General features: G+C 64.6%; 1 protein-coding gene across 5 annotated transcripts in view; it reads left to right on the top strand.

Annotated features, from left to right (window-relative positions):
- Positions 1-22,159, top strand: part of WSCD1 (WSC domain containing 1) — a 30,971-nt gene extending 8,812 nt beyond the window's left edge. For 4 of the 5 annotated variants that reach the window (XM_053211456.1, XM_053211455.1, XM_053211458.1 and 1 more), the window contains 7 exons: positions 4,092-4,206; positions 5,529-5,719; positions 8,963-9,084; positions 15,736-15,895; positions 16,225-16,389; positions 17,656-17,856; positions 18,427-22,159. In XM_053211456.1, the coding sequence (XP_053067431.1) occupies positions 4,092-4,206; positions 5,529-5,719; positions 8,963-9,084; positions 15,736-15,895; positions 16,225-16,389; positions 17,656-17,856; positions 18,427-18,779 (1,307 nt within the window). In that variant the 3' untranslated portion in view covers positions 18,780-22,159. The remainder of the gene's footprint in view (positions 1-4,091; positions 4,207-5,528; positions 5,720-8,962; positions 9,085-15,735; positions 15,896-16,224; positions 16,390-17,655; positions 17,857-18,426) is intronic. The other variant, XM_027047791.2, reaches the window with a different exon arrangement.
- Positions 22,160-22,455: the final 296 nt, after the last annotated feature.

Raw genomic sequence — 22,455 nt, 5'->3', positions numbered from 1 at the left:
GAGAGGGAGGAGCCCCGTGGCCCTCGAGTCAGTGGTGGGGGAGGAACGACTCCAATAGTGAGTGAAGCCCGGAGGATGCTATGCTCCTGTCTCCACGGAAGGCAGTTTCTCCTGAGGTCACAGAGGTCGGAGCCCTTGCTGTGGGATTCCTCAGCGAGGTTTCTGCCCAAGAATGAGGGGGACACAAGGAACTGATTCTGCAGCTCACATTACACAGGCTGCCTTCTGTAGACCCGCCCCGGCACACCAGGAAGCTGGGTCTCTAGGCAGACTACACCACCACTCATTTAGACTAAAATGTGAATGGCTGACAAAGTCAACACGGAGTCCTCGAGAGGCAGCCATGGAAAGAGCACAGGTTTTGAAAACGGACCTGGGTTTCTGTCTTGGTGTTGCCGGGTTTTGACTCTGTGACCTTGAACAGATTTGCTGCAATTCCCCGCTGTTTCTCAGTCCATCCTGTTGAGGATCCATGTACCGGTCCAGTATCCTCTGTGTACTCGAGGAGCCCAGGGTGGGGGCAGAACCAGATCTGCACTGCAGGACTGGGGCATGGGCCGAGGGTCTTTATAACGTAGCCAGCAGAGGGCAGGGCTCGGGCGACCCAGTTTCGGCCCTGGGGGCACCTTTGGGTTCAAGCTGTGTCCAGGGACCTAGAGAAGCCATGGGCGGGGTCTAGCGACGGCTCAGGAGATGGGAGAGACTGCACGGGCCCGGAGGGTCGCACGGAGCAGCAGGGTCTTGGCCGTTGTGGGCCGGTTGGGCCGGTGACCTCCCGAGCCCCTGGGATGCCCTGTGGGAGCTCTCTGGCTTCCTCCCCAGCGACCCCCAGCCTCCCCATGACCCAGCACGTGAAGGGTTAGTGGCTGGTGCAGCAGGAGTCTGAGGCTCCCCCTGCAGGATGCTGGGGGCCCTGAGCGGTCAGCGGGTGAGCGCCCCCTCTGCTGTAGGCTGTTAAAACAGGTTTGAGCTCCCCCCCTAGAGCGTGAGGATACATTTGTGTTCCGGGGAGGCCGTGGTGTCAGGGGGCTGGAGGGAGAGCTTCACAGGAGGGGGTGCTGGCCTGGAAGCACCCCCCCCCCGCGTCCCCCCACCGGCTCCTCACGGCGGATGGCGGCCTGCGGGCCAGCTGCTGGGGCCGCAGACAAAGAGGGCGTCTCTTTGCGGCCGGGCAGCCCGCCATGCTCCTGAAAGGGGTTCCTGCAAGGCCCGGGAAGCCGCAGGAGGCCCCATCAATCACCGAGCATTTCATTATACCTTGGACAACATCCATAATGGAATAAAATGTCAGTAAGTTTACTAGGGGAGAAATAGTAACTTCTCCGTAGCCAGTTTGTTTTTTATTGATAGTGATTTCCAAAGACATTCCAATATCTCCAAAGCCATCGTTAATAGCCTCACGGCGTGTCCATTCTGATGTGCAAATGAACAGATGCGGAGTCACAGACAATAATGCATTGCCTCCGTTTCAGGCGAAAGTAATAAATCCGCCTCAGAATGTGTCCCAGTGTGTCCCTCGGACGTCCTTCCTCCGCCGCACACCCTCGCCTCTGTCAGAGCCGGAGGAGTCATTCGGTGTTTTTCCAGGAGGGAGGCTCCCCTCCCCCTCGCCGCTGGAGCGCGCGTGTGGGTCCCGGGCCTCCTGCACCCCCGCCCCCTGCCGCCCCAGACCCGGCCGCCCCATCAGACGCCGGCTGTACCTCGTTGTCCGGAGGACCCAGGCCCGGCTGCTCCCCTTCCCGCTCCTTCGTGTGTTAACTGTGCAGCTACTATTCTCCAGTCCACCGGCTAGAGCGCAAGACCGCAGGGATGGCCGTCCCCGCCCAAGAACTCATTCACCTCCGCCTCCAGACGGCCGCCCGATGAGGAGGTGGTGTCCCCCCTCAACCCTCTGTGAGCCCGGGGGGCCACGAGCCCGCTTTACAGATGGGGAAATTGAGGCACAGGCAGGGAGGGGGCTGCACGGGCCAGGCCTCGCAGCCCGGGGGTGAGGGGCCTAGATTCGTGCCCCTCACCCCGCCCCCAAACACACGTTTCACACCCGCCAGCCTCGGCCTTCAGGGTCGTGAGCCCGGCCCCCTTTACACGCTCTCGGTTAATTTCCCATCCACGGTGATAAATGTTTAACAACCCCTGAGCTTCTGTTTTGGATGTTTAATTGAAAACCGTAATAGACGTTCTTCTTTGCCGAGCAGCACGCCAGAAATTTCTCAAATATTAGTTTTCTTTCGCTGAGTAAGCCGGCCAAGGACAGGCGTTTATTCCCGCTGCGGCCACTCGGGTCTCAGTGGTGCTGACACGTATGTGACCCGGGGGGTCCCGGGTCCTGAGCGGGAGCAGGTGCGGCCGACGTGTGATGGGCGTCCTGGGGCTGAGGGGACACACAGGCTCATCCCGGCGGGCAGACCTTGACAAGGGTGACCTTTGCTCCCCCCACTGCGCCCACGTCCTGCAGGTGAGGTGTCTGCGTGCCTCGACCGACCCTGCCACCTGCTCCCCTTCCCCCGCTCTGCCTCTCCTAAGTCGGGGCCCGGGAGCTGCGTCCGGCCTCTGGGAGCATGTCGGCCTGGTTTCGGGAGCCCTGGGCCACCCCTGATGTTGGGGTGGGGGGGGGGGGCCGGTGCTGACGGTGTGCCAGACCCAGCAGGGCCCTGGTGGACACGGGACGCATGGGGATAAAGCAGCTTTAACAACAGCAGTTAGTGATAAGCATTATCGTCGTCATTGGGTGTTGACCCGTGTCAGAAAATCTAAGAATCCGGAGCAAGGGGTGGCCGCGGTGGCTGGAGTGGTCGGGAACGCCCCTGTCAAGGACAGGCAGGAAACAGGGTGGGCAGGAAGAAAGGGGCTGGTGCCGGGTGAGGCAGGTGGGTGGGCCTTTATCTGTTGGACGGTTGGGGAAACTGAGGCACAGAACGTGGCCGTAACTTAGCTGAGGTCAGAGGTGGCGTCAGGTGTGTTCACAGACAGGACAGTTGTTCTGGATTCGGTCCCAGGAGTCGGGCTTGGTGGGTCCGCTTCTGCAAACCCCTCAGCAGGGGGACCAGGGACGCTGCTCGGGGCCACGATCCTGGCAGGGGCAGCCGGGAGTCTCGCCTGCCCTCGGGGTTCCCGGCCTGGTGGGTGATCCCACCGTGGAGCCATCTGGGAGCCGCCGCTGGAGGGAGGCCTTGGGCGCGTTCCCCCCCCCCCCCCCCCCCCGCCAGGGGCAGCCCAGTTTCGGAGGCTGCGTGTGCCGTGCGGTGTCCTGTGGGACGTCCTGGGGGAGACGGGCAGCGTCTGTATCGTGGGTGCCCCGTCCACATCTCGGCACTGCCCGTGGCGTGTGCGTGCGGCGTGGGACCGTGTGGGCTCCTGCACAACGTGGCTGTGCGTCCACACACCACACGTGCCCGCCCCGGGCGTCTCTGGGAGACCCCTCCACGTCGGGGTGACAGGCAGGGCTGTTCCAGGCTCCCTCTGCCATGTTACCGTGGGGGCAGCAGCACCACTGCTTGGCGGGATCATGTGCCCCCCGCGTCCCCTTCCAGGGGTGATGCCCGGAGGGGTGAGGGCTCAGCCGTCCCTCGGTGCTGTCGATTCCGCACATGCTGCTGACACGTCCCCCCGGCACCGCAGGTGTTTTCTTGAAATAGCTCTTCCCCTTTGCCAGTCCTTTATTTTAGCGAAGGTCAGACTTTCCGTAACAGATTTCTTCCCTCTGGGTCATAAGGAGGTGACAGAAACCGCCCATCAGGACATTTGTGGAGGGAGGCCTTTCCAAACCTAGGGCGGGTAGGGATGGCGGGGAGGGGTCCAGGGGAGGTGATAAGCCAGCAGACGTGGTGAGCTGGGGCCGGAAGAAGAACAAGGCATTCAGGCTGACGCCAGCCCCTGGCAGGCGTCTGTGGGGACGGTGGGCCATTAACCGAGGAAAGAGGCAGGAAACGAAGGAGGCGGAGGGGTCCAGAGACACGGAGAAAGGTGAGGCCGCAGCCTGGTCCCCGGGGCCTCTGAGAAGAGCCTGGGCCAGCTGGTCAGTCCTGGGGGGTGTCCCACGGCTAGGACCCCTCCCGTCCCCGGGGCCTGAGTCTCTGCTGTGCTTCCCGCAGGTACGTACGTCGGATGCTTCAGTGACAGTGGCCGGGACAGAACCCTGAAGGGGGCCGTGTTTTTTGACTTGCGAAAGATGACCGTCTCCCACTGCCAGGATGCATGCGCTGAGCGGTGAGTGTGAGTCTGCCGGGAAGGAGGTTCAGACGGTCCCCGAGCGAGGCGGTCCGTGGCGGCCGGGGAGCTGGACGGATCAGACCGCGGGCGACCGACGAGGGCACGGGCTCGCAGGGAGAGCAGGGGCTCCCCGCCACATTAGTGAGTTGTCCTCCTTCCCTGGGCCTCGGTTTCCTCCGGTGTTTCAACTACAGTAAAGGGCCTCTGCCCGCATGTCTCCGGGGACCCTTCTAGCTCCACAGGAGAAGCGTATTTCTCTCTTGGACTCCGCAGCCAGATCCGCTGATTCTGCTGCTGCCTGTTCCCCCTGCTGTTAGCAGACAGCAGCAGTGTGGCTGGAGCGGCCCCTCCCGCCGAGGCACCCAGCTCACTCTGGGCGCGCACGCGTGCATGCTCACACTCAGGAGCCGGGGGCACCAGAGGCGGCAGGGGCTCCTCGTGTGTTGTTTCTCTGACATTAGATTTGTCCACATTTGCTGTGACTTAAGTCCTCACCACCTTCTGGTTGGTTGCAATTAATTGCGCCCATTTTATAGACAGGGAAACGGAGACCCGGAAAGGAAAGGGCGGGTCCCTGCTCGGAGGAGCTTCTACAGTTCGGACGGCATTAAAACTGACAGCGACAGTGTTCTCTCTTTCTCCAGCAGTTGGGGAGACAGACTGGGCGGTAGTAAGTGGGGTTGGGGCCACACGACTAGCATGCGGCCGGATGGGGATCAGTCTGGGTTTGTGGGCCCCTTTCCAGAGCTAACATCCCGTGTGGCACGCAGCAGGTCCCATTTGTAATCTTGGCTTACTTGGGTCCCCGTCACAGTGGGAGCAGGTAGAGGACCGCCTTTGGCGGCAGGTGCTTCAGACTCGTGCCATCTCAGCCCGGGCACTTATGTCTTGTAAATGTCGTGAGCCCGGGGCTGCGCCCGCCGTGGCTGAAGTCGTCTGCGCTGGGATATTTGCACCAGGGGGACTGACAGGTGCCACAGAATCGGGCTCCGGCCCTGCGGAGCTAAGAGCGGGTACACAGTGCACCGCGGCGCTGGACCCGCAGCTCCTGCAGGCGGTGCCTTGGGGACAAAGCTCAGGGTGACCAGAGCAAGGGTGGGAGGGCTGCTGATGGGACTCGTTTATCACAAGGAAGGGCTGCTCCCCTACATTCAGCCGATAACCCTCACATCCGGCTGAAAACGCCCCTAAGGCCAGCCATGTGCTGACCGCCGCGGTCCCTGCCTCCTCCCCAGACCTGACCCGAGACCACCCTGACCCAGACCTCGGTGGGTGCTGCGGTACCTGGGCAGGGGCTCAGCAGGGCGCTCTCTCGGCAGGTCCTATGTCTACGCGGGCTTGGAGGCGGGGGCGGAGTGCTACTGTGGGAACCGGCTCCCTGTGACGAGCGTCGGGCCGGAGGCCTGTAACCACGAGTGCAAAGGGGAGAAAGGCTCCGCGTGCGGGGGCGTCGGCCGGCTGTCAGTGTACCGCGTCCAGGAGCTGCAGCCCGGCTCCAGGAAGCGTGAGTGTGCGGCTCCGCCCTGTGTCCCTCCCTCAACCACGCCCCATCGCGCCGCGCCCCGCCCTCAGCCCCGCCTCCCCGCGCTGCACCCGCAGCCCCGCCTCCCCGCGCTGCGCCCCGCCTCCGCGCCCGCAGCCCCGCCTCCTCACGCTGCGCCCCGCCTCCCCGCCCGCAGCTCCACCTCCTCGCCCTCAGCCCCTCCTCCAGACACCGGCTGGGACTCTGGGAAGAACCTGTGTCCTCTCTATCCCAGCGCCTTTGCGGGGGGGCGAGCTCGCGTGAGGACTGGGGGGGCAGGCTCACGTGGCGGCGAGGGGCCGGTTAGGCTCTGCGAAGGGCTGCTTGGGCTCAGGGCCAGGCATAGCTTCCTTGTGGGCTGGCGGGAGAGAGACTCTGATCTGGCGGCCCAGGTAGGTCTGGGACATGCCGTGTGGCCTCACGCAGCTTGGTCTGCCTCTCTGGTTCCAGTCTCTTCCGTGAAGTGCCCAGGCAGACCTAGATCTGCAGCAGTGAGGCCTACCGGAGGGTCTGGAAGTTTCCTAGCTGTTGTTTCTTGTGTGCAGCCGAGCTCCCACCAAAAGAAGGAAAGTGAAGCTTAGGGTTTAGCGTCCAAGTCGGGCAGGAAAGGAGGCTGTGGGCCTGTGGGGTGGGGTTGGACTGAGAGCTCCACGCACAGAATTCCAGTCAAGTATAAATCTGTGCAATCTTAGATTCAAAAGAAAATACCACCTACCAGTTCAGAAAGGGTACAAAAACCCATGTGTTTTGACCTCAGCTGGAGGTGAAATAGAAAGCAAAACAACAACAAAGCAAAACCCTTGCTAAGAATTTGTAATTGCAGGGTTGCATTTGGGTGAGTTTTGCTTGACGTTCAGATTTTTTACCGCCTGCCTGGTCCCGATGCCCCGGCTTGACAGTTGGCTCTGGGCGGCGTGGAGGTACCGACACAGCAAATGTAGTCTCTTTAGAGCTGCACCACCGGCCCAGGCGAATGAAGCTCCCGTAGATAATTCCTCACTGAAGATGAGCTTACGATCCCAAATTACAGGACACAGGAGGCAGTCACCAACCGCAAAGGGCAGTGAGCTGACGCTCCGGGCAGCCACAGCGAACCCCCCAAATTTCCACTGCAAGTGCCCAGCGAGGTGCGACTGAAACTCCAATGCATCCTCACTGCAAGATGATTCAGCCCGGATCCACATAACGTGATCGTCGAAAGCCTCTTTCCAAAATACCTGCCCACGTCGGAGCATCCTTGTCGCGATGGGGACGGCCAGGCTGGGAGTGGGAAGAAGTCAGAACCTGGGAGACCTCCCCCGCCCCTGGCTGAGGTGGGACTGCCCAGCGTCCACTACAGTGCCTCCCGGCCGTGGCATGCTCCCGGAGGGCCGGGACTGCAGGGGGGTCCCCGGCTCTCCGTGCCACGAGCAAGCCTGCCCAGTGGGACGGAAGCCCTGCTGCTCCGACTCCGGGTGAGCGTGAAAACCAGTGCTGGAGCTGTGCGTGGTGTGTCTGTGTTCAGACAGGATGCGATCAAGGACTCAGGACGGGCATCCGCGACGGCGTGGAGGTCCTGACCACGCACTGTGGATTCGCTGATGAGCCGTCATCTCAGCGGACACTCGTCGACGCCTGTCCGTGGAGAACCGGAGCCCTGCACCGTCACCTGCACGTTTGTGTGGGCCTCCTGGCTGGCCTCTTGGACCTTTGACCTTCCTGGGTTCGGACACCGTCCACACAGGGGCTCTGGGCTGCCCTGCCAGCCCCTCCTGTGTGCCCTGCTGCCGACTCAAACGTCGCCATTTGACTCCAGGCTGCCCACTCACGGGGGCCACGTGGCCCGGTCACTCAAGCCGGCCCCAGGTCTTGGGTCGGCTGCACCTGCCGTCACGGTTAATGTTGAAACGGTGTGAGGCTGCCCCTCCCGCAGGCTGTGGGCCGGCTGGCTGCCCTTTGCCCGTCCTCCTCAAGGGACCGAGCAGACAGGGTCTGAGTCATGAGCTGCCCAGGTGACCACCTGCCTTAAATTTCAGCTTCTCGCTGGCAGGGAGCACTCACAGGAGGGAGGCCCACGGACGCGCCCCTGGGCAGTGAGTGCCCAGAAGTGCAGCTCAGCAGCGCCTCACCTTGGAGGTGTCCTCGTGCCCCGGGAGGCCCTGGACTGTCCCCTGGGCGCAAGGGGATGGCGGGCTGTCCCCCGCCAGTGACACGGTGCCGTGCACAGACAGCCGGCGCCACTCAACCACCAGCCTGAGGCGGGTTACCCCACGCCTCCCGTGCCCCGTCCCCTGCCGTCCACTCGCTGGGCACTTGTAGGGCCCGCCGCAGTCAGGGAAGGGGCCGCGCCCTGGTGCCCAGGCCACAGAGCCGTGGCCCATCAGGCGGGCTCCCAGGCCCCAGGCCTGGTCCTGTTCCACAGTTGTGCACGGAGACGCCTCCGGGGGTGCCGGCTGCTGCTGGGGCATGGGGGGCACAAGAGTGAGGCAGGCATCTGAGAAACCCTGATGAATGCGGAAGGGGCACGAGCCCTCAGAGCCGAAACATTCCAGAAGGTTCATCAAGGAAGCTAGCTAGGGGCTGGACGTTTCCACCAGAAGGTCTGGATGACAACATGGCAGGAGGCTTCCTCTAACACGGGCTTGAGCATTCGTGGGGCCTGGTGGGAATTCAGGATCAGAGACAACAAGCGGGTCTGACCTGGCAGCACAGCGGTTGGTTGGGGGGGGGGGGGGAGAATGGTGGCGGGATTTCACATTAACAGATGTAGTTCTCACACCTGTGCTGTGTGGGAACATAGAATTTTCCAGAATACTGGTCTCTTGGGTCACGTAGTATAGAATCTGGCATGTAAGGGATGCTTGATCCAGATTTGTGGAAGGAAGGAGAGAGGGAAAGAAGGAAGCAGGGAAGGAAGGAAGGAAGGAAGGAAGGAAGGAAGGAAGGAAGGAAGAGAGAGAAGGAAGGAGGAAAGGAAGAAAGGATGGACCCCATCCCCAGAGCTAGCAGGAGAAGCAGGCCTGAGGTCAACAGCTGCAGCCACGTGGCCCCTGTGACGAGGGTGACCGCTGGTGACAAGGTTTGGGCACCGTGGTCTCAGGAGTCCGGCTCGCCCACACCCTCTCCGGGGTGGTCTGCTTTCTGGTTTGAAACTTGCCCCTCTGAGCATGTTAGCACCCATTTCAGACCACGAAGCCACCGTTTCCCAGCGACGGGCACCATTTCTCACCAGAAACCGTTTTGTCCCCGCAGGGAGGACCGTCACGTACCGCGGATGCTTCAGGTTGCCAGAGAACGGCACCCACACCTTCCCCGACTCCCTGTTGCAGCCCAACGCAACAGCGGAGGCGTGCTCGGGATTTTGTTCCCAGAAAGTAAGGTCCTGTAACGAGTGTGTGCGGGGGTGCGGGGGGCGGGAGGCCGAGGGGCAGGTGCCGTGCCGGATGCGGATTCTCGGGACGGAGGAGACAGGAGAGGGAGGGCCACGTGGCCGTGGCTAGCGTGGGTCCCCCAGGCTGGCAGGGGCGCGGTCGGCGGATTTGAGGCTGGCGGGACCGTGCCTTCCCGTATGGGAGCTCTGACACAGGTGTCAGTTGTTAAATTGATGGGGTTTGTTAGTGAGACGTGCTGGCTCAGGGATCGGGGACAGGGCCGGGCCCTGAACCTGGCTTCAGGGACTGTGGGCACAGGTGCACCTTTGGCCCAGCCCGGGCTCACGGGAGGTGCGCGACTCTGCAGAGGCTGGGCCGGGTTCTAAGGCCACTGTCCCTGCCTCGCACCATAGCTCTGGGTGGGACATGCCCGTCAAGGCCAGATGGGGCTCGAAAGTGACGAGACCCGCAGAGCATGGAGGTCAGGGGCTGGGTCCAGTGGCCAGCCCCAGAGTGGCCCCCCGGGGGGTGGCAGGAAGCCGTGGGCGCTGGGACTCTGCCTTTGTAGCAGTGGGAAAGGAGGTCAAGAAGCTGGAGCATGCTGCCTGAGGTCACGGCACCCCTACCAGGGGCAGCCGGCATTTGGGCCCATTTGGGCCCGTGGTTCTGACCCTGCAGATTGGGAGGTGCAGGAGGCAGGCTGGGGAGCCCAGAGGGAGGCACCCTCCCTGGTTCCTCTTGAGATGCATCCCTTGGACCCCAGACGGAGCCTTTCGTGTGTACTGTCCTCCCAGACCACAGCCTTTGACACGGGTCTCTGCGTCTCCAGTGGTTGCGGGTGCTGGGGTGCCCTCGGGCTCACAACTGGCCCGGGCCCCTGCTCCCCTGCACAGGAGCAGAGCCATGGGTAGGGGGACACTACACCTGCCGTCACAGGAATCGTGGGGACTCAGCAGGCAGGTCCAGACCAGGCTGCCTCAGTCTGCAAACCTGGAGGTGCCCCGCGTGACCTGCTTTAACCTCCCGGGGTTCCGAGGGGACACACTCCCCCGAGGGGGACCCCCACATGCCCCCAGAACCAGCCCGCTCCGGGAAGTGGGGCAGGCGGGGCCCAGTCTCCACACCACGCTGGGCTTCCTGTGCTGCCCTCCCCCCTCCCAGTGGCATGGGGGGGAGGGGACGGGGCAGCTCCCGTTCCTGGGCCGAGGGTCGGTCTCGGGGGCCTTCCGGTCCCCTGTCCCCCGCGCGGACATCCATCCTGCAGAGTTAACCAGTTGCCCTCTGTTAAGCGTTCTGGCTGTTTTCGCCCCCGGGGGTGCGGGCAGAGCCCGGGGCGGGGGGACGCGGGGTCACAGCCAGGGAGGGGCCGAGATCGGCGCCAGGAGCCGGCGAAGGGGCCTGGGGGTCGTCCGCAGCTTCGGGAAGGGGCGGAGCTGGAGGACGCGGGCGTGTCCCCAGGAAGGCGAGGGGGCGGGGGCTGCGTGTGTGCGGAGGGCGCCGGGCCACGCCCAGGCCGGAAAGAGGCGCCGTGACCGTGTGCGGCGGGGCGGGCGCGGAAGGAGCTCCACGGCCGCAGGTGAGACGCCCTGCGGGTGCTCGGTTTGGACCCTCGGGGACGGCCGGTCGGGGGGCGCGGGCGCAGCCAGGGGGCGGATCCAGGTGGGCGGGGCTGCCGCGTCCAGGTAGAGCCACCTTCTACCCAGCGGAGTGGCCTTTGCTCCCGGACCGCGGCCCCCTGCCCCTCGGCACGCCCCGGGGCGTCGTGAAACGGGGTTCGCCCTCGGGGCGGCCACCCTCCGGCAGCCCTCGTGCGGTTTCCGCCGGCGTCTGGGGGCTCCTGCCTCAGTCCGGAGCGGGGTTCCTGGCGCAGAGAAGGCGCTTCGGGTAGATCCTCGTTTTAGGATGAGTCGGTACCTTCCGCCCCTACCCACCACCTGCGGGCAGCTCCCCCACCCTGTGTGACAGCCGGACTGTCCCCTGCGGGCGGAGCCGCCCCTGGCGAGCGCCACGCCCCAGAAAGGCCGGCGGCGGCAAGGCCACAAACCCCGAAGATTTGGCGGAAAGGTGCAGACACCTAGAACGCGAGTGCCGCGCGCAACGGGCCACACGGCCACCGGAGGTGTCTTCACGGGCTGGGGTGCAGGACACTCACCGTGGAGCCACGGCTGGGATCCGTGGGGCTTCAGGAAGGCCAGTGAGGGAGGGGGCCGCCTCCCAGCTCCCCCTCCCCGGCGCGGAGGATCGCCTCTACTGTGGCTTGCTGGTCGGTAGTGAGGTTTCAGGGAGCTCTGGGGGTGTGGCTGGGCAGAAAAAGAACAATTCGGGGTGCTCTCCGCGGCCGGCCGGCCTGACTCTGCCGGCAGGGGTCCGTGTCGTGGGAGTGTGAACATAGTGGAGCGGTCTCGTGGGATTTTCGGGGGTCGTGGGGAGACACCCGCCTGTCTCCGTTCTCGCGGACGCTCTCACCTGCTCCATTGGGCCAGAAAAAGGTGAACAGGGGAGCTCAGGTGTTCACCCACCACCAGCCTGGACCTGGGGTGGTCGATCTCGGGGCCCAGTGTTTGTGCACAGGCCCCGCGGCCGGGCCGCCGAGGGAATCCAGCTCCGTGGGCAGGCCGGCTTGTTCTCTGCGCCGCCGTGGCCCTGCCTGACCCGCCTGGATCCCGGCAGGTGCAGCTGGTCCCATGTGGGCCCACCGCCTCCCCGCTCTGCCAGGGGTTGGGTCTGTCCGGGTCTGGGTTCTGTGGATTAACCGCCTCGATGTCGGGACGTTTTCCCTTCGCGAGAAGGCTGCGCTGTCCTTTCAGGAGGCCACTGTCCGGCACGGCTTTGTGTTTCGTACCCTTTCTGTGCTAAACCTGTCCACGTTATACTACGTGTGTCTTTTAAGAACGTTTACTGGTTTTTGGTGGGGGCTTGGTGGCTACAGAAGTAATGCATATCTATCTTTGAAAATTAAAAAAATTTGGAGACGCACAGTTAAACCCCACCTGTAACTGTAGCACATCAGAGAAAACCACCAATGAGGTTTCACGTCCTCTGGTCTTGTATTCCAAGTGTATGGGGATTCGTTTCTTGAAGATTAAACCTTTCCCTCCGTGTCTTCCCTGGGCTGGGTGTGTCCCGCGTGGCTGCCAGGACCCTCGCCCCCCACTGCTGGGCCTCTGGGCTCTGCCTTTGCTGCCCGGCTGTTGTACAGAACTCGTTCCCAAAGGCCCACCCGTGAGCAGGGTCCCAGCTGTTTCCTCGGGCTGTGTCATCAGACGTTTCTGGAATCGCTGGAGTGAAGGATTTGTGCATTTCTTACGTGTGCTTGTGAGCCTTCCGGCACATTCTGAGAAGCGACTCTTCTGGCCCCATTCTGAGGATGGACCGCGGACGGTGGCTTCAGAGTCAGTGACCCGGGCACGTGTCCCTGCATGGCCACGTCCCGCCTCGAGGTCCTGGCCAGTCTCATGGCCCCAAGCCGTGGCATTCTCACGGATTCTCATGGATGCGATTCGAAGCCACAGGTCCTGCCTCCACGGCTGCCCCTCCACCCACACGGTCCCCACTTTGCAGCCACGCAGGAGGACACACGCTCAGTGACAGGCTCAGTAGACAGGCTCCCGTTCACCCTGACTCGCCCTCCTCCCTCAGCATCTCTCCCGTTTGGGCCTGGATGTCCAGACCGGCCTCCGGAGAGAAGGCTCACGGCGAGCTCCGTGCTGGTTCAAAGATTTCACCAAAAACCCACCGTTCGTGTGTCCGTGTCCACGGAGTTGAATGTGGTGTGTGGCAGAACCCAGGGCTGGGAGTCCAGAAGCTTCTGTCCCTGCTCGCCCTCTCACGGCCTGAGGTCTTGGGCAGCTCGCCCCCTGCTTCCACGCCTCAGTTTCCCCTTCTGAAATCTCACGTCTTTGTAATTTCCTGTAATCCTGGAGACCCTGAGAAAGGCGCTCCAGGAGGAAGGAGACAGGTGATGAGACCCAGGCGGCCCGGTGGGACGTCCCCTCCCTGACCCCCGGCCACGACCACCCCTTGCGTACAGAGAGCCCAGCTCTTGCTGTGACCCAGTGCCCGTTGCCCACAGGCAGCCCCCCGCCCCGCACGGCAGGCCCCGCATGCAGTTCCGGGGGGCGTGCACCCCCTGACCCCACGTCGCCCAAGCAGGCTCCGCTTTGTCCCTGTGAGGGAAACAGCCCCACGTCTCCGTCCTCCACCTCCTGCCTCCGTCTCCCATCGCCACGCTCTCTCCTCTGACTCTGAAGCCCGGGTGGGGGAGGGGGCAGCGGGGAGGCTGGCGGAGAGGAGATTCATCAATATTTAATTTTTATGGAAATCGTGTCCTAGAAATCCCCAAGGGGCTGAAAATTGTTCTGTGTTTTCGGAATCCGGTGATGTCCTGAAGCGGTTATGTTGTAAATAAACCGCATGACTGTCTCCAGTCCCCCCTTGCTCCGCACACGACAGGGAACTTGACCGTTTAATCCACTCGAGGGAGCGGAGGGGCCAGGGTCGCTGCCGGGTGGGGCGCAGGGTCGCAGGGCAGCCACCGCAGCTGGCGAGGGGTCCCGCGTGCTGGCCTTTTCGTCCCTGAGCAGGACGTCCAGGACACCGGCGCCCGGGAACCTGGTGGCAGGAGGGCTTAGGTGGAGCTGGGGCTCAGAGGACCCCAGAGGGCTCAGCCCCAAGTGTGTTACCAGCACCTGTCGGTGGGGGGGGGGGCTTCACCCATTAGTTCCTTCCCTCCTTCGCCGTTCGTCCCTCAGGCATCCGCTAGGCATTCTCCGGGGCGTGGTCTCTGCTGGGGATTTGCACACGTGATTCTGAGCGAAGGGAACCAGACGCCAAGTTCGCACCGAAGGATCCTGTCCATAGGACGCTGTGGGACAGACTGGATCGGCCCAGCGGCCGTTGGCGGGAGGGAGGGTGTGGGGAGGGCCGACGAACCGCGCATGTGAGGGAACCGCCGGGGGCCTAGCTGTGTGTGCGTCAGAGCAGACTGGACAGTTCTTGCGGGGCAGAGTGTTTCACTGTGGTCCCGAAGTCCCACCTCGCAGTGAAGCAGAGCCAGAGAGCTCAGCAAGGGCACAGGGGTCCTGTGAGGGTGGGGAGGGCATGGAGGCACGAAACGGGGTGGCCAGTGAAGGCCTCTCTGAAAAGTGGGCTTGAAAAAGGGTGCCCGGGGGCAGGACGTTCCAGGCCGAAGGCACAGCAGGTGCAGAGGCCCTGAGGTGGGCACGGGCCTGCCGTGTGTGGACCAGTAAGGACCCCGGTGTCGCAGCTCACCAGGCTGCCTGAACAACGTCCCACGGATGAGGGCTTGCGTGACACAGGCTTGTTTCTCCCGGTTCTGGAAGCCAGAAGCCCCAGACGGGGGGTTTCTTCTCAGGCCTGTGGGCTGAGATGGTCTTTTCCCTGTGTCTTTACACGGTGTTCTGTCCATCTGTGTCTTAATCTCTTCTTACGATGACGCCAGTTAGATTAGATTGGAGCCCCCCCCCCTTCCCCCGCCGTATTTTACCTGAACTGCGTCCTCAAAGATGCTGTCCCCGAATACAGTCCCGTTCTGAGGCTGGGTTAGAACGTCGGGTGGGGACACATTCCACGTTGTGCTGAGGGATGGTGGGGGGCGGGGGGGGGGGGAGGGCGCCCTGCTGCAGCTGCTGGAGGGCTTGCCAGGCTCTGCTCTGCACCCCCATCCAGGCCCCGGCCCTGCACCCCAACACTGGCTGGCCCTGGCCCCGTGGCCGAGCGAGTGACCGGTGAGGGCTGGGGCCGCTGCGGCGGGGGATCTTCACAGGGATCCGTTCTCGGTGGGTCTGACCTAGAAAGAGCGTCACACGCCCAACAGGGGTGGTGGTCTCCATCCTGGGCTTTGGGGGCCTGGGAGGGGGGCCCGCGGGCAGAATTTCAGGACTCAAACTGTCAGGTGCCCCTAGCATCTGAGGACGGCAAAGTCCTGAGATGGGAGCAGGGGCCCCTGGGACGTGCTGGGCCCACGCGGGGCTGTCCCGCTCTCAAGCTTCCAACACTGGGAGGGGGCGGGGAACACGCCCGAGCGAGCTGGAGCCCCCACCCCAGGCTCCGCATCGCCGTCCGGCAAGCGGGGCCCGGCCCGGTGACTTTTCTGAGCGTGGACAGAGATCCTCGGCTTTGCCAAACCACACGCAGAAAACACTATTGATTTTTTTTTATTTGTTTATTTATGAGATTTTGCTGTGGGCAAAAAATAAAAAAGGTCTGTGCGGCGTTGCTGAAGCTGCGAGACGCTTCCCGTGCCTCCCGTCTCCCTCCCTGGACGCTCCCGGGCTGCCAAGAGGCACAGGCAGGCAGGGGCGAGTGGGGCTGAGTGCCCTGAGTGTCCTGCAGGTGTCGGACCTTCCTCGTCCCGTCCCCAAAACAAACGTGCAAGGCGGTCTCCTTGCCCTTGTTCGGTGGTGAAATCCAGAGAGGTGCGGCACCTTGTCCGAGGTTGCCCAGCGCCCCCGCTGCGTCCTCTGCGGAGGCGGCCTTCCCAGAGGGGACAGGGGACTGCAGGAGAGGCCAGGAGCGGGTCGCGGGGTGGGACGGGGAGGATGGGCCTCGTCATCCCCGCCGATCCCGCGTGTGCCTCCCGGCATGAGCCGCCAAGGCCCCGCACCCACCCCGGATGCGTCTCTTCCCCGCCAGGAGTTCCCGCTGGCCGTCCTCCGGGGCCAGGAGTGCTACTGCGCTTACCCCACACCACAGTTCAGCCTTCGGGACGCCGTGGACAGCTCACTGTGTGGCCGGGGGCCCGAGGCCCTGAGGCAGGCTGAGTACTGCGAGGTCTACCAGACGCCCGTGCAGGGTGAGTTCCTACCGCGAGGACCCTCCCCTCCTCCCCCGCCCAGGCTCTACCCCCATTTGCACCCTGCGGGTCTGGAGATGCCCCGGGGCCGCCTGCGGAGCCGCGGTGGGTGGGGGGGCATCTGGGCACAATCCCTGGCCTGGTGGCGGGTGGTCCCATCTTGGGGCTGTGGTGCGCAGAGGTCTCGTCATCACTGGGGCTGCTGTCTCTGCGGCCGAGGCACAGGTGGCAACCCCCTCCCCGGGCCTCAGTTTCCCCGTCTGTGAAGTGGGAGTCTGGGGTCAGCAGTTCCTGGCGGGGCGGTCTGTGGTCAAGCTCTGGCCTTTCAGACACTCGCTGCACGGACCGGAGGTTCCTGCCCACCAAGTCCAAGGTGTTCGTGGCTCTGTCCAGCTTCCCGGGAGCCGGGAACACGTGGGTACGGCACCTCATCGAGCATGCCACGGGCTTCTACACCGGCAGCTACTACTTTGACGGGACGCTGTACAACAAGGGTGAGTGGGGGCCGCAGGCAGGGGCCCCAAGCAGCGAGTGTAGACGGGAGCCAGGGAGGGGCTCCCCGGGCCGTGGTGCCGCGCTCGTGTGGCCGGAGTCTGAGTTGCACGAGATGCATTTCTGGGTCATCAGGCGCTAACGCCAGTTTCTCTGGGATTCTCACCTGGACTCTGGTTCCCTAACGCCCTGGGCTCGGCAGTGGGTCTGGTCTGGTGGGAGCAGCCAGGGGAGCTGGTCCCTGAACCAGGCCTCTGGTCCTCGGGTCCCGAGTGTCACCTGTACCTACGGCGGGGGTGGGGGTAGTGGCTGGATGATCCCGCCCCGGGGTCCTGGCCGCTCTGGCCGACCCCCCGCGAGGCTGTGGTCCAGGGGGCCTAACCTGTCCACACAGCTGGCAGTCTCCATCTGCGAACAGCCACGGGGCCCGGGGGTTGGAATCGCTGCGTGCGATGGCCCCGGAGGCTTCCCCGTGAGGCTTACGGGGCCGGCTCAGGGTGGCCGCTGTGGGAAGGCACCACAGTCCCCAGGTGTCAGGGGCCAGATCTCGTGTTCACAGCCGTGGTCTGGCCTCGGGTTCCCCGGAGCTCCCCAGCCGTTCGCCAGAAGGAGCCAAAGTGAAGGCCCGTGGCAGGGGTGCGTTTGAAATGGGTTGAGTTCCAGCGGGCGAACCCACGTTCACAGGGGGCCCGTGCTTCCCGGCACCAGAGAGCCCCTGCCTGTTTGCTCCACGTATAAGGGCTCCTGCCTGCTGACCTGGGTCCCCAGGAGCCCAAGATAATCGTGTGTTCGTTTCAGGAGCACGTGTCCCGGGCTGGCCAACCGGGGCTCTGTCGGGGCACGGCTGGGAGTGCGGGTTCAGGGACACCTTCCTGGGAGTCCTTCAGTGACGTCCCTCCGCACCCCCGACCGGCCCCTTCCTCCATGTTCCCATGAGCCCCCGTGCTCGGCATGGCCTCAGGGCTGCTGTTTAGCCAGACCCAAGCTGAGCCCCTTTACCCCCAACGTAAAGTCCAGCACAGACGAGCACACGGTTGTCTTTGTCGGCACGTGTGTGACTGGCTCTGCGGCTGTGTGATCGCGGGCAGGTCCACACCCTCTCTGAGCCTCTGTCTCTTCCCTGGCCAACCTGCAGCCGTGACTGACTCGGGTCAGCCTCCCGGCCTCTGGTGTCTCGCGGAAGTGGGTTCAGCTCTTCTTCTGCTGGGGGGGGGGGGGGGGGGAGGAATCCCTACGCCTCGCTCAGGGGCCTCCCCCGCCCCCCGCAGGGTTCAAGGGCGAGAAGGACCACTGGCGGAGCCAGCGCACCATCTGCGTGAAGACCCACGAGAGCGGCCGCAGGGAAATCGAGATGTTCGACTCGGCCATCCTGCTGATCCGGAACCCGTACAGGTCCCTGGTGGCCGAGTTCAACCGCAAATGTGCCGGCCACCTGGGCTACGCGGCCGACCGCAACTGGAAGAGCAAAGGTAGATGGGAGGGGTCGGTGGGTGGCCCACGCGGCCTCGCTCCCCAGATCTGCCCCGGGGGCCCCATCTGGCCCGTGGGCGATGGATCGAGGAGACACGGGTCAGGGCGGTGAGGACGGGGAACCGAGTGCTCGGAGGGGCCGCTGTGTCCAGCAGGTCTGTGCTCCTGTCCCTGTGGTCTGCGCCGTGGCTGCCAGCCGTCCCCCCCCCCACCCCCCCCAGAGGCGGGAGGCTGAGCTCTGGTCCCTCCTTGGCTCAGTCCCCTCGTCCCAGACACCAGGGCGGCCCTGTTCCGGCAACTGATCCTGTAGGGGTGATTCTCAACCTCTGCACGTGTCCCCCTCCGAAACAAGTCGGAACACGACGAAAAGCCCACCTGGTTTCTTAGCTCGCGGGCGGAGAAATCTCGCGGGGCGCGTCGCGCGGCTTTGCCGCGGGTCCTGCTGCCGGCGGCTGGCGGCTTGTGCTGGCGCCCCTCCCCCGCCCCCGCGGGACACGGCGGGCAGATGGCAGGGACCGGCTCCGCTGGGGCCCGCCCCGTGCCCGACACCCGCCTTGTCCCCCGCGCAGAGTGGCCGGACTTCGTCAACAGCTACGCGGCCTGGTGGTCGTCGCACGTGCTGGACTGGCTGCGCTACGGCAAGCGGCTGCTGGTGGTGCACTACGAGGACCTGCGCCGCAGCCTGGTGCCCACGCTGCGGGACATGGTGGCCTTCCTCAACGTGTCCGTGAGTGAGGAGCGGCTGCTGTGCGTGGAGAACAACAAGGAGGGCAGCTTCTGGCGGCGCGGCCGGCGCCCCCACGACCCCGAGCCCTTCACCCCCGAGATGAGGGCCCTCATCGACGGCTACATCCGGACGGTGGACCGGGCGCTGCGCGAGCACGGCGGGGCCGGGCTGCCGGGCGAGTACGTGCCCAGATGACGGCCCGGCGGCCTCGCTGCGGCCCCGAGCCCCGAGGTCGCCGGGCGGGCCCCCGCCGCGGGACCCCCCGGCGCTCACACGCGCGTCCGCACACGCCGCCGCTCGCCCACCCGCCCGCAGGCGCCCGGCCCCGCTGCGGGCTTGTGCCCGGACACCAGGCCACGCGGGTATCGGCGCAGTGGGCACCCGGCGTGGGCGGGGGGGGGGGCTCGTGGACGCCGCTGACTGCACGTGACTCCCGATGACCGCGTGTGGGGAGACTGCCAGGCACCGCGGTCCGCAGCCCCGCCTCTCCCCTCCCCGCAGACTGGCCGGCAGCGTGGGACACAGCGGAGCGCCCCCCCCGCCATGCACACAGCCACCTCAGGACCTGCCGCCAGCTCGGTGCCCCCCCGCCACCCCATCCAGCTTCGGTGCTTGGAGGGGCCCCTTCCCTGGCTTCTTCCTCCCACGTCCTGGGAAAGCTGGGATTCACGCCGTCCCGGGTCGGGGTGAGGGGGGGGGGGTGAGTGGAGCCCAGACCCAAGGGATCCATGGGCCGGCAGGAGGGGGCTTGGGGTGGACGTGGGGAGACCAGGAGGGACTGCCTTGGGGGGCCACCTGGACTGGTTGCCCAACCCATCTCGAGGGCCCTGCTCCCAGTGGGGTCCCGCACCGGGGGCACAAGGAAGGGGGCGGCCAGGTCCATCTGCACGGCCCTCGGGGGGGTGGGAAGGCTGTGGCTGCAGCTCCCGACTGTCCCCGAGGCCGAACCCCCATCCCTCGTTGCCGCACCGTCTCTGTGTGTGGGAGGCTGACGCCGCTGCCTGGTGGGGGCCCCCACTCCCGGCTCACAGCCTTGGGGGGGCAGGGGAGGGGTGGTCACAAATGGGAATGAGAAGGCCAGCAGCAGAGGAGCGTGTGACGTGCCGGCTCCGGGGTCACCGTGGGCCTGGGTCTCGGGAGCGCACAGCCTGAACTGGTCCTGAGCAATCCGTGGGAGTTAACCCGGCAGGCCAGAGGGAGAGGGTATCGAGGCGGAGAGAACAGCATGTACAGAGGCTCGGAGGCTCGGAAAACCCTGATGCGTCTGCAAAATAGGTGAATAGGGTGGGGAGGTGTCTCCGAGTCTATGCGGCAGGAGGACGGGAGCGGGCGGGTGAGGACAGAGGTGGGGACCCGGGACCGGACCGTCCTCACGGCCACTCAGTGCTCAGCCTGGGGGGCAGCGCCGCTGATGCCAACTTGGGTCTCCCTTCAATGGCACCTCGGGCTCCGGCACAAGGCCCTGGAGACCAGAGCTCGGGTCTGGACACGGGGGTGGGCCCCGGGCTGGCTGCAGGGGCTCAGCTGCACACCACCCCCTGTGAGGCGAAATGATGGTGGACAGGCCCGCGCCCAGCGGCCCCTGCACCCTGCAGCAGCTTCTCCAGGCCTGGGGTGACCCCAGCCGGGCCCCTGGGTCTGACCCCCCCACCAGCCAGAGGCAGGCTGCACTGCGGGAAGAAAAGGGGATGCAAGATTTTAAGGACCAGGCGTCAGAATGCCCTGACCCTGCGTTCTCTGCCAGCCACGGGAAGCTGAGAGCCACCACGGCCAGGGGTGGGGGGACCCCGGCGGCCTGCCCTTCGCCTCCCTGCCCTTGGCTCCCCAAACCCGCCCCCGCCTGTTCTGGATCCTCCCCACAGCCTCCCTCTGCTCTAAGCTGGGAACGCCTGGGTCTTCTTAAAGGCTTATTGGCTCGGCTGTGGCTCTGCGGTCCGGTCCGGGAAGGCCGCTGATGAGGCCATTTCCCTGGGGTCGGAGGAGGGGGTGAGGCCCACTGAGAGTTCACAAGCCTGCCCTGGAAGGCGGCCCAGGGGCAAAACCAGAGACTCCGAGGGGACGGCGGCGCCCACTGAGGGAAGCCGACCGCCTCCTGCGATGGGCTCCCCAGCTCCGGCCCTCACCCTTCCCGGCCACCCAGATGACCTCGGGGAGAAGACCCAGGAGCCGGGGAGGCCGGGAAGGGCAGAGGTGTGGCTGGAGGGCCAACCTGAGCCTGGCCCTTGGGCTTCCCTCCCCCGTCCCTGGAGTCACAATAGCCACAGTGCGGGCCGTGCCTCCTGGTAGACGGTTCATTCCCTGCCCCAGGTGCCCGAGACCTCCTCCCCTTCCAGGTGGACAACCACCCAGTCTGATGGCCTTGTAGCTCACGGGGCACCTTAGCCGGCCGTGCACGTGAATACGATGGGGTCAGGGTCCACACAGGGGCCCGACTGCCTGTTCTCAGCGGCCGGCACCACGGCCTGCTCCGGGGGGAGAGCCTGGAAGCAGGGGAAGGGACCGGCTGTCCTCGGGGCACGTCCGTCGGGTGTCTGCGAGTGCAGCCTCCCAGAGCCCTCCGCTTCTACCCCAAGTGGCCAAGGAGTAAGAGCCGGTGTGAATCTGGGGGGAGACCTGAGGCAGGACCCCGACTGCCTCCAGGCCCCACCCTCAATGGCGAGGCTGCAAAGTCACACGAACCTGTGTGAAAACATAATTTCCACGGGTTCCTGCTCCCGTCGCGGATCAATTTGGGAAAGCCAAAAGGTAGCAAAAAAAAAGAAAAAGCTAAGACACATTTCTGATAATCGCAGTGATGTGTCAATGAGAGAGAACAGTCAGGCTCCCAGACCCCGGGGAAAGAAACTGCTTAATTACATGCGCGTCTTGTAGCGAAGTGTCTCACAGCTAAAATCAAATCCTGAGTGCACGAACGTTTGCGCACACGATGCATTTTCCCCTGAAAAGTAGCAGGAGCCACTCGGCTACTGGGGCCCCCCGCGGGGAGAGGGCAGTGCTGGGGGTGGCCTTCGTGGCTGTGAGAGCTCTTGGGGCACAGGCTCGTTTTCTTCCGGTCGGAGGTGTCGGAACGGTGGCCTCCAGCACAGTTCGCTGGCGTCTAGGGATCAACGTCCTGGACGCTGGACACACACAGGTCGCCGCTCAGCACAGGGCGAGCTGGCGTGTAAGATGCAGGGGTGTGGTGGGGGGGTGTCGGCTGTGCCATCTGCTTTGCCAGCAGCCCCCACCTCTGCTGGGGGGTTTCAGGGTCCCCACCTCTGGGGTGGAACCCCCAGCCTGGATGAGGCCAGCGGCTCCTTCTGACTCTCTGGCTACGGGTTGGTTCACAGACACAGCTCGGCCAGAGCGACCCTGCCACGTGGGGAATGTCCAGCAGAGACCGTGCTGCTGGCGTGAGGGGTCGTGGGTGGCGCCCCATCCTTAGCCTGAAGTGGATCCCGCTGTGGGGACAGGTGGGGGCACAGGAAAACCAGGTCCTTGGTGACATCGCTAAGTACGTATGATCAAGCTTCGCCGGCGTTTGCGCTCCGTGTGGACGGTTTTGTTACGTGAGCCAATAAATCCCTTATTGTTTACGTCGGCTTGAGTTGGGCCTTTGTTACTTATGAGGGGGCGGCACTGGGTTCACACCATCTCCGCCTCTGTGGCCGTCGGTGAAGACCCAGCCCCACGCCCGCACGAGCTGGGGTTCAGGAGCCGCCGCTTCCCCCGGTGGGGCCGGGGTGAGCTGCTCAGGAGGACCAGCCGCGGCTCCAGTCTTTAACCAGGACTGGCTGTTGTGACACACGGGGACACCGATCTGAGCGCCGTGGACGGGTGGCCCCGTTGCCTCCTTCCGCGGGGGAATAATGTGCGGTGGCGTCGAGAACAC

Source organism: Acinonyx jubatus, chromosome E1, assembly GCF_027475565.1.
Source record: "Acinonyx jubatus isolate Ajub_Pintada_27869175 chromosome E1, VMU_Ajub_asm_v1.0, whole genome shotgun sequence".
Classification (NCBI taxonomy): domain Eukaryota; kingdom Metazoa; phylum Chordata; class Mammalia; order Carnivora; family Felidae; genus Acinonyx; species Acinonyx jubatus.
The sequence above is the reverse complement of the archived record's forward strand: the minus strand, read 5'-3'. Positions and strand labels throughout refer to the sequence as shown.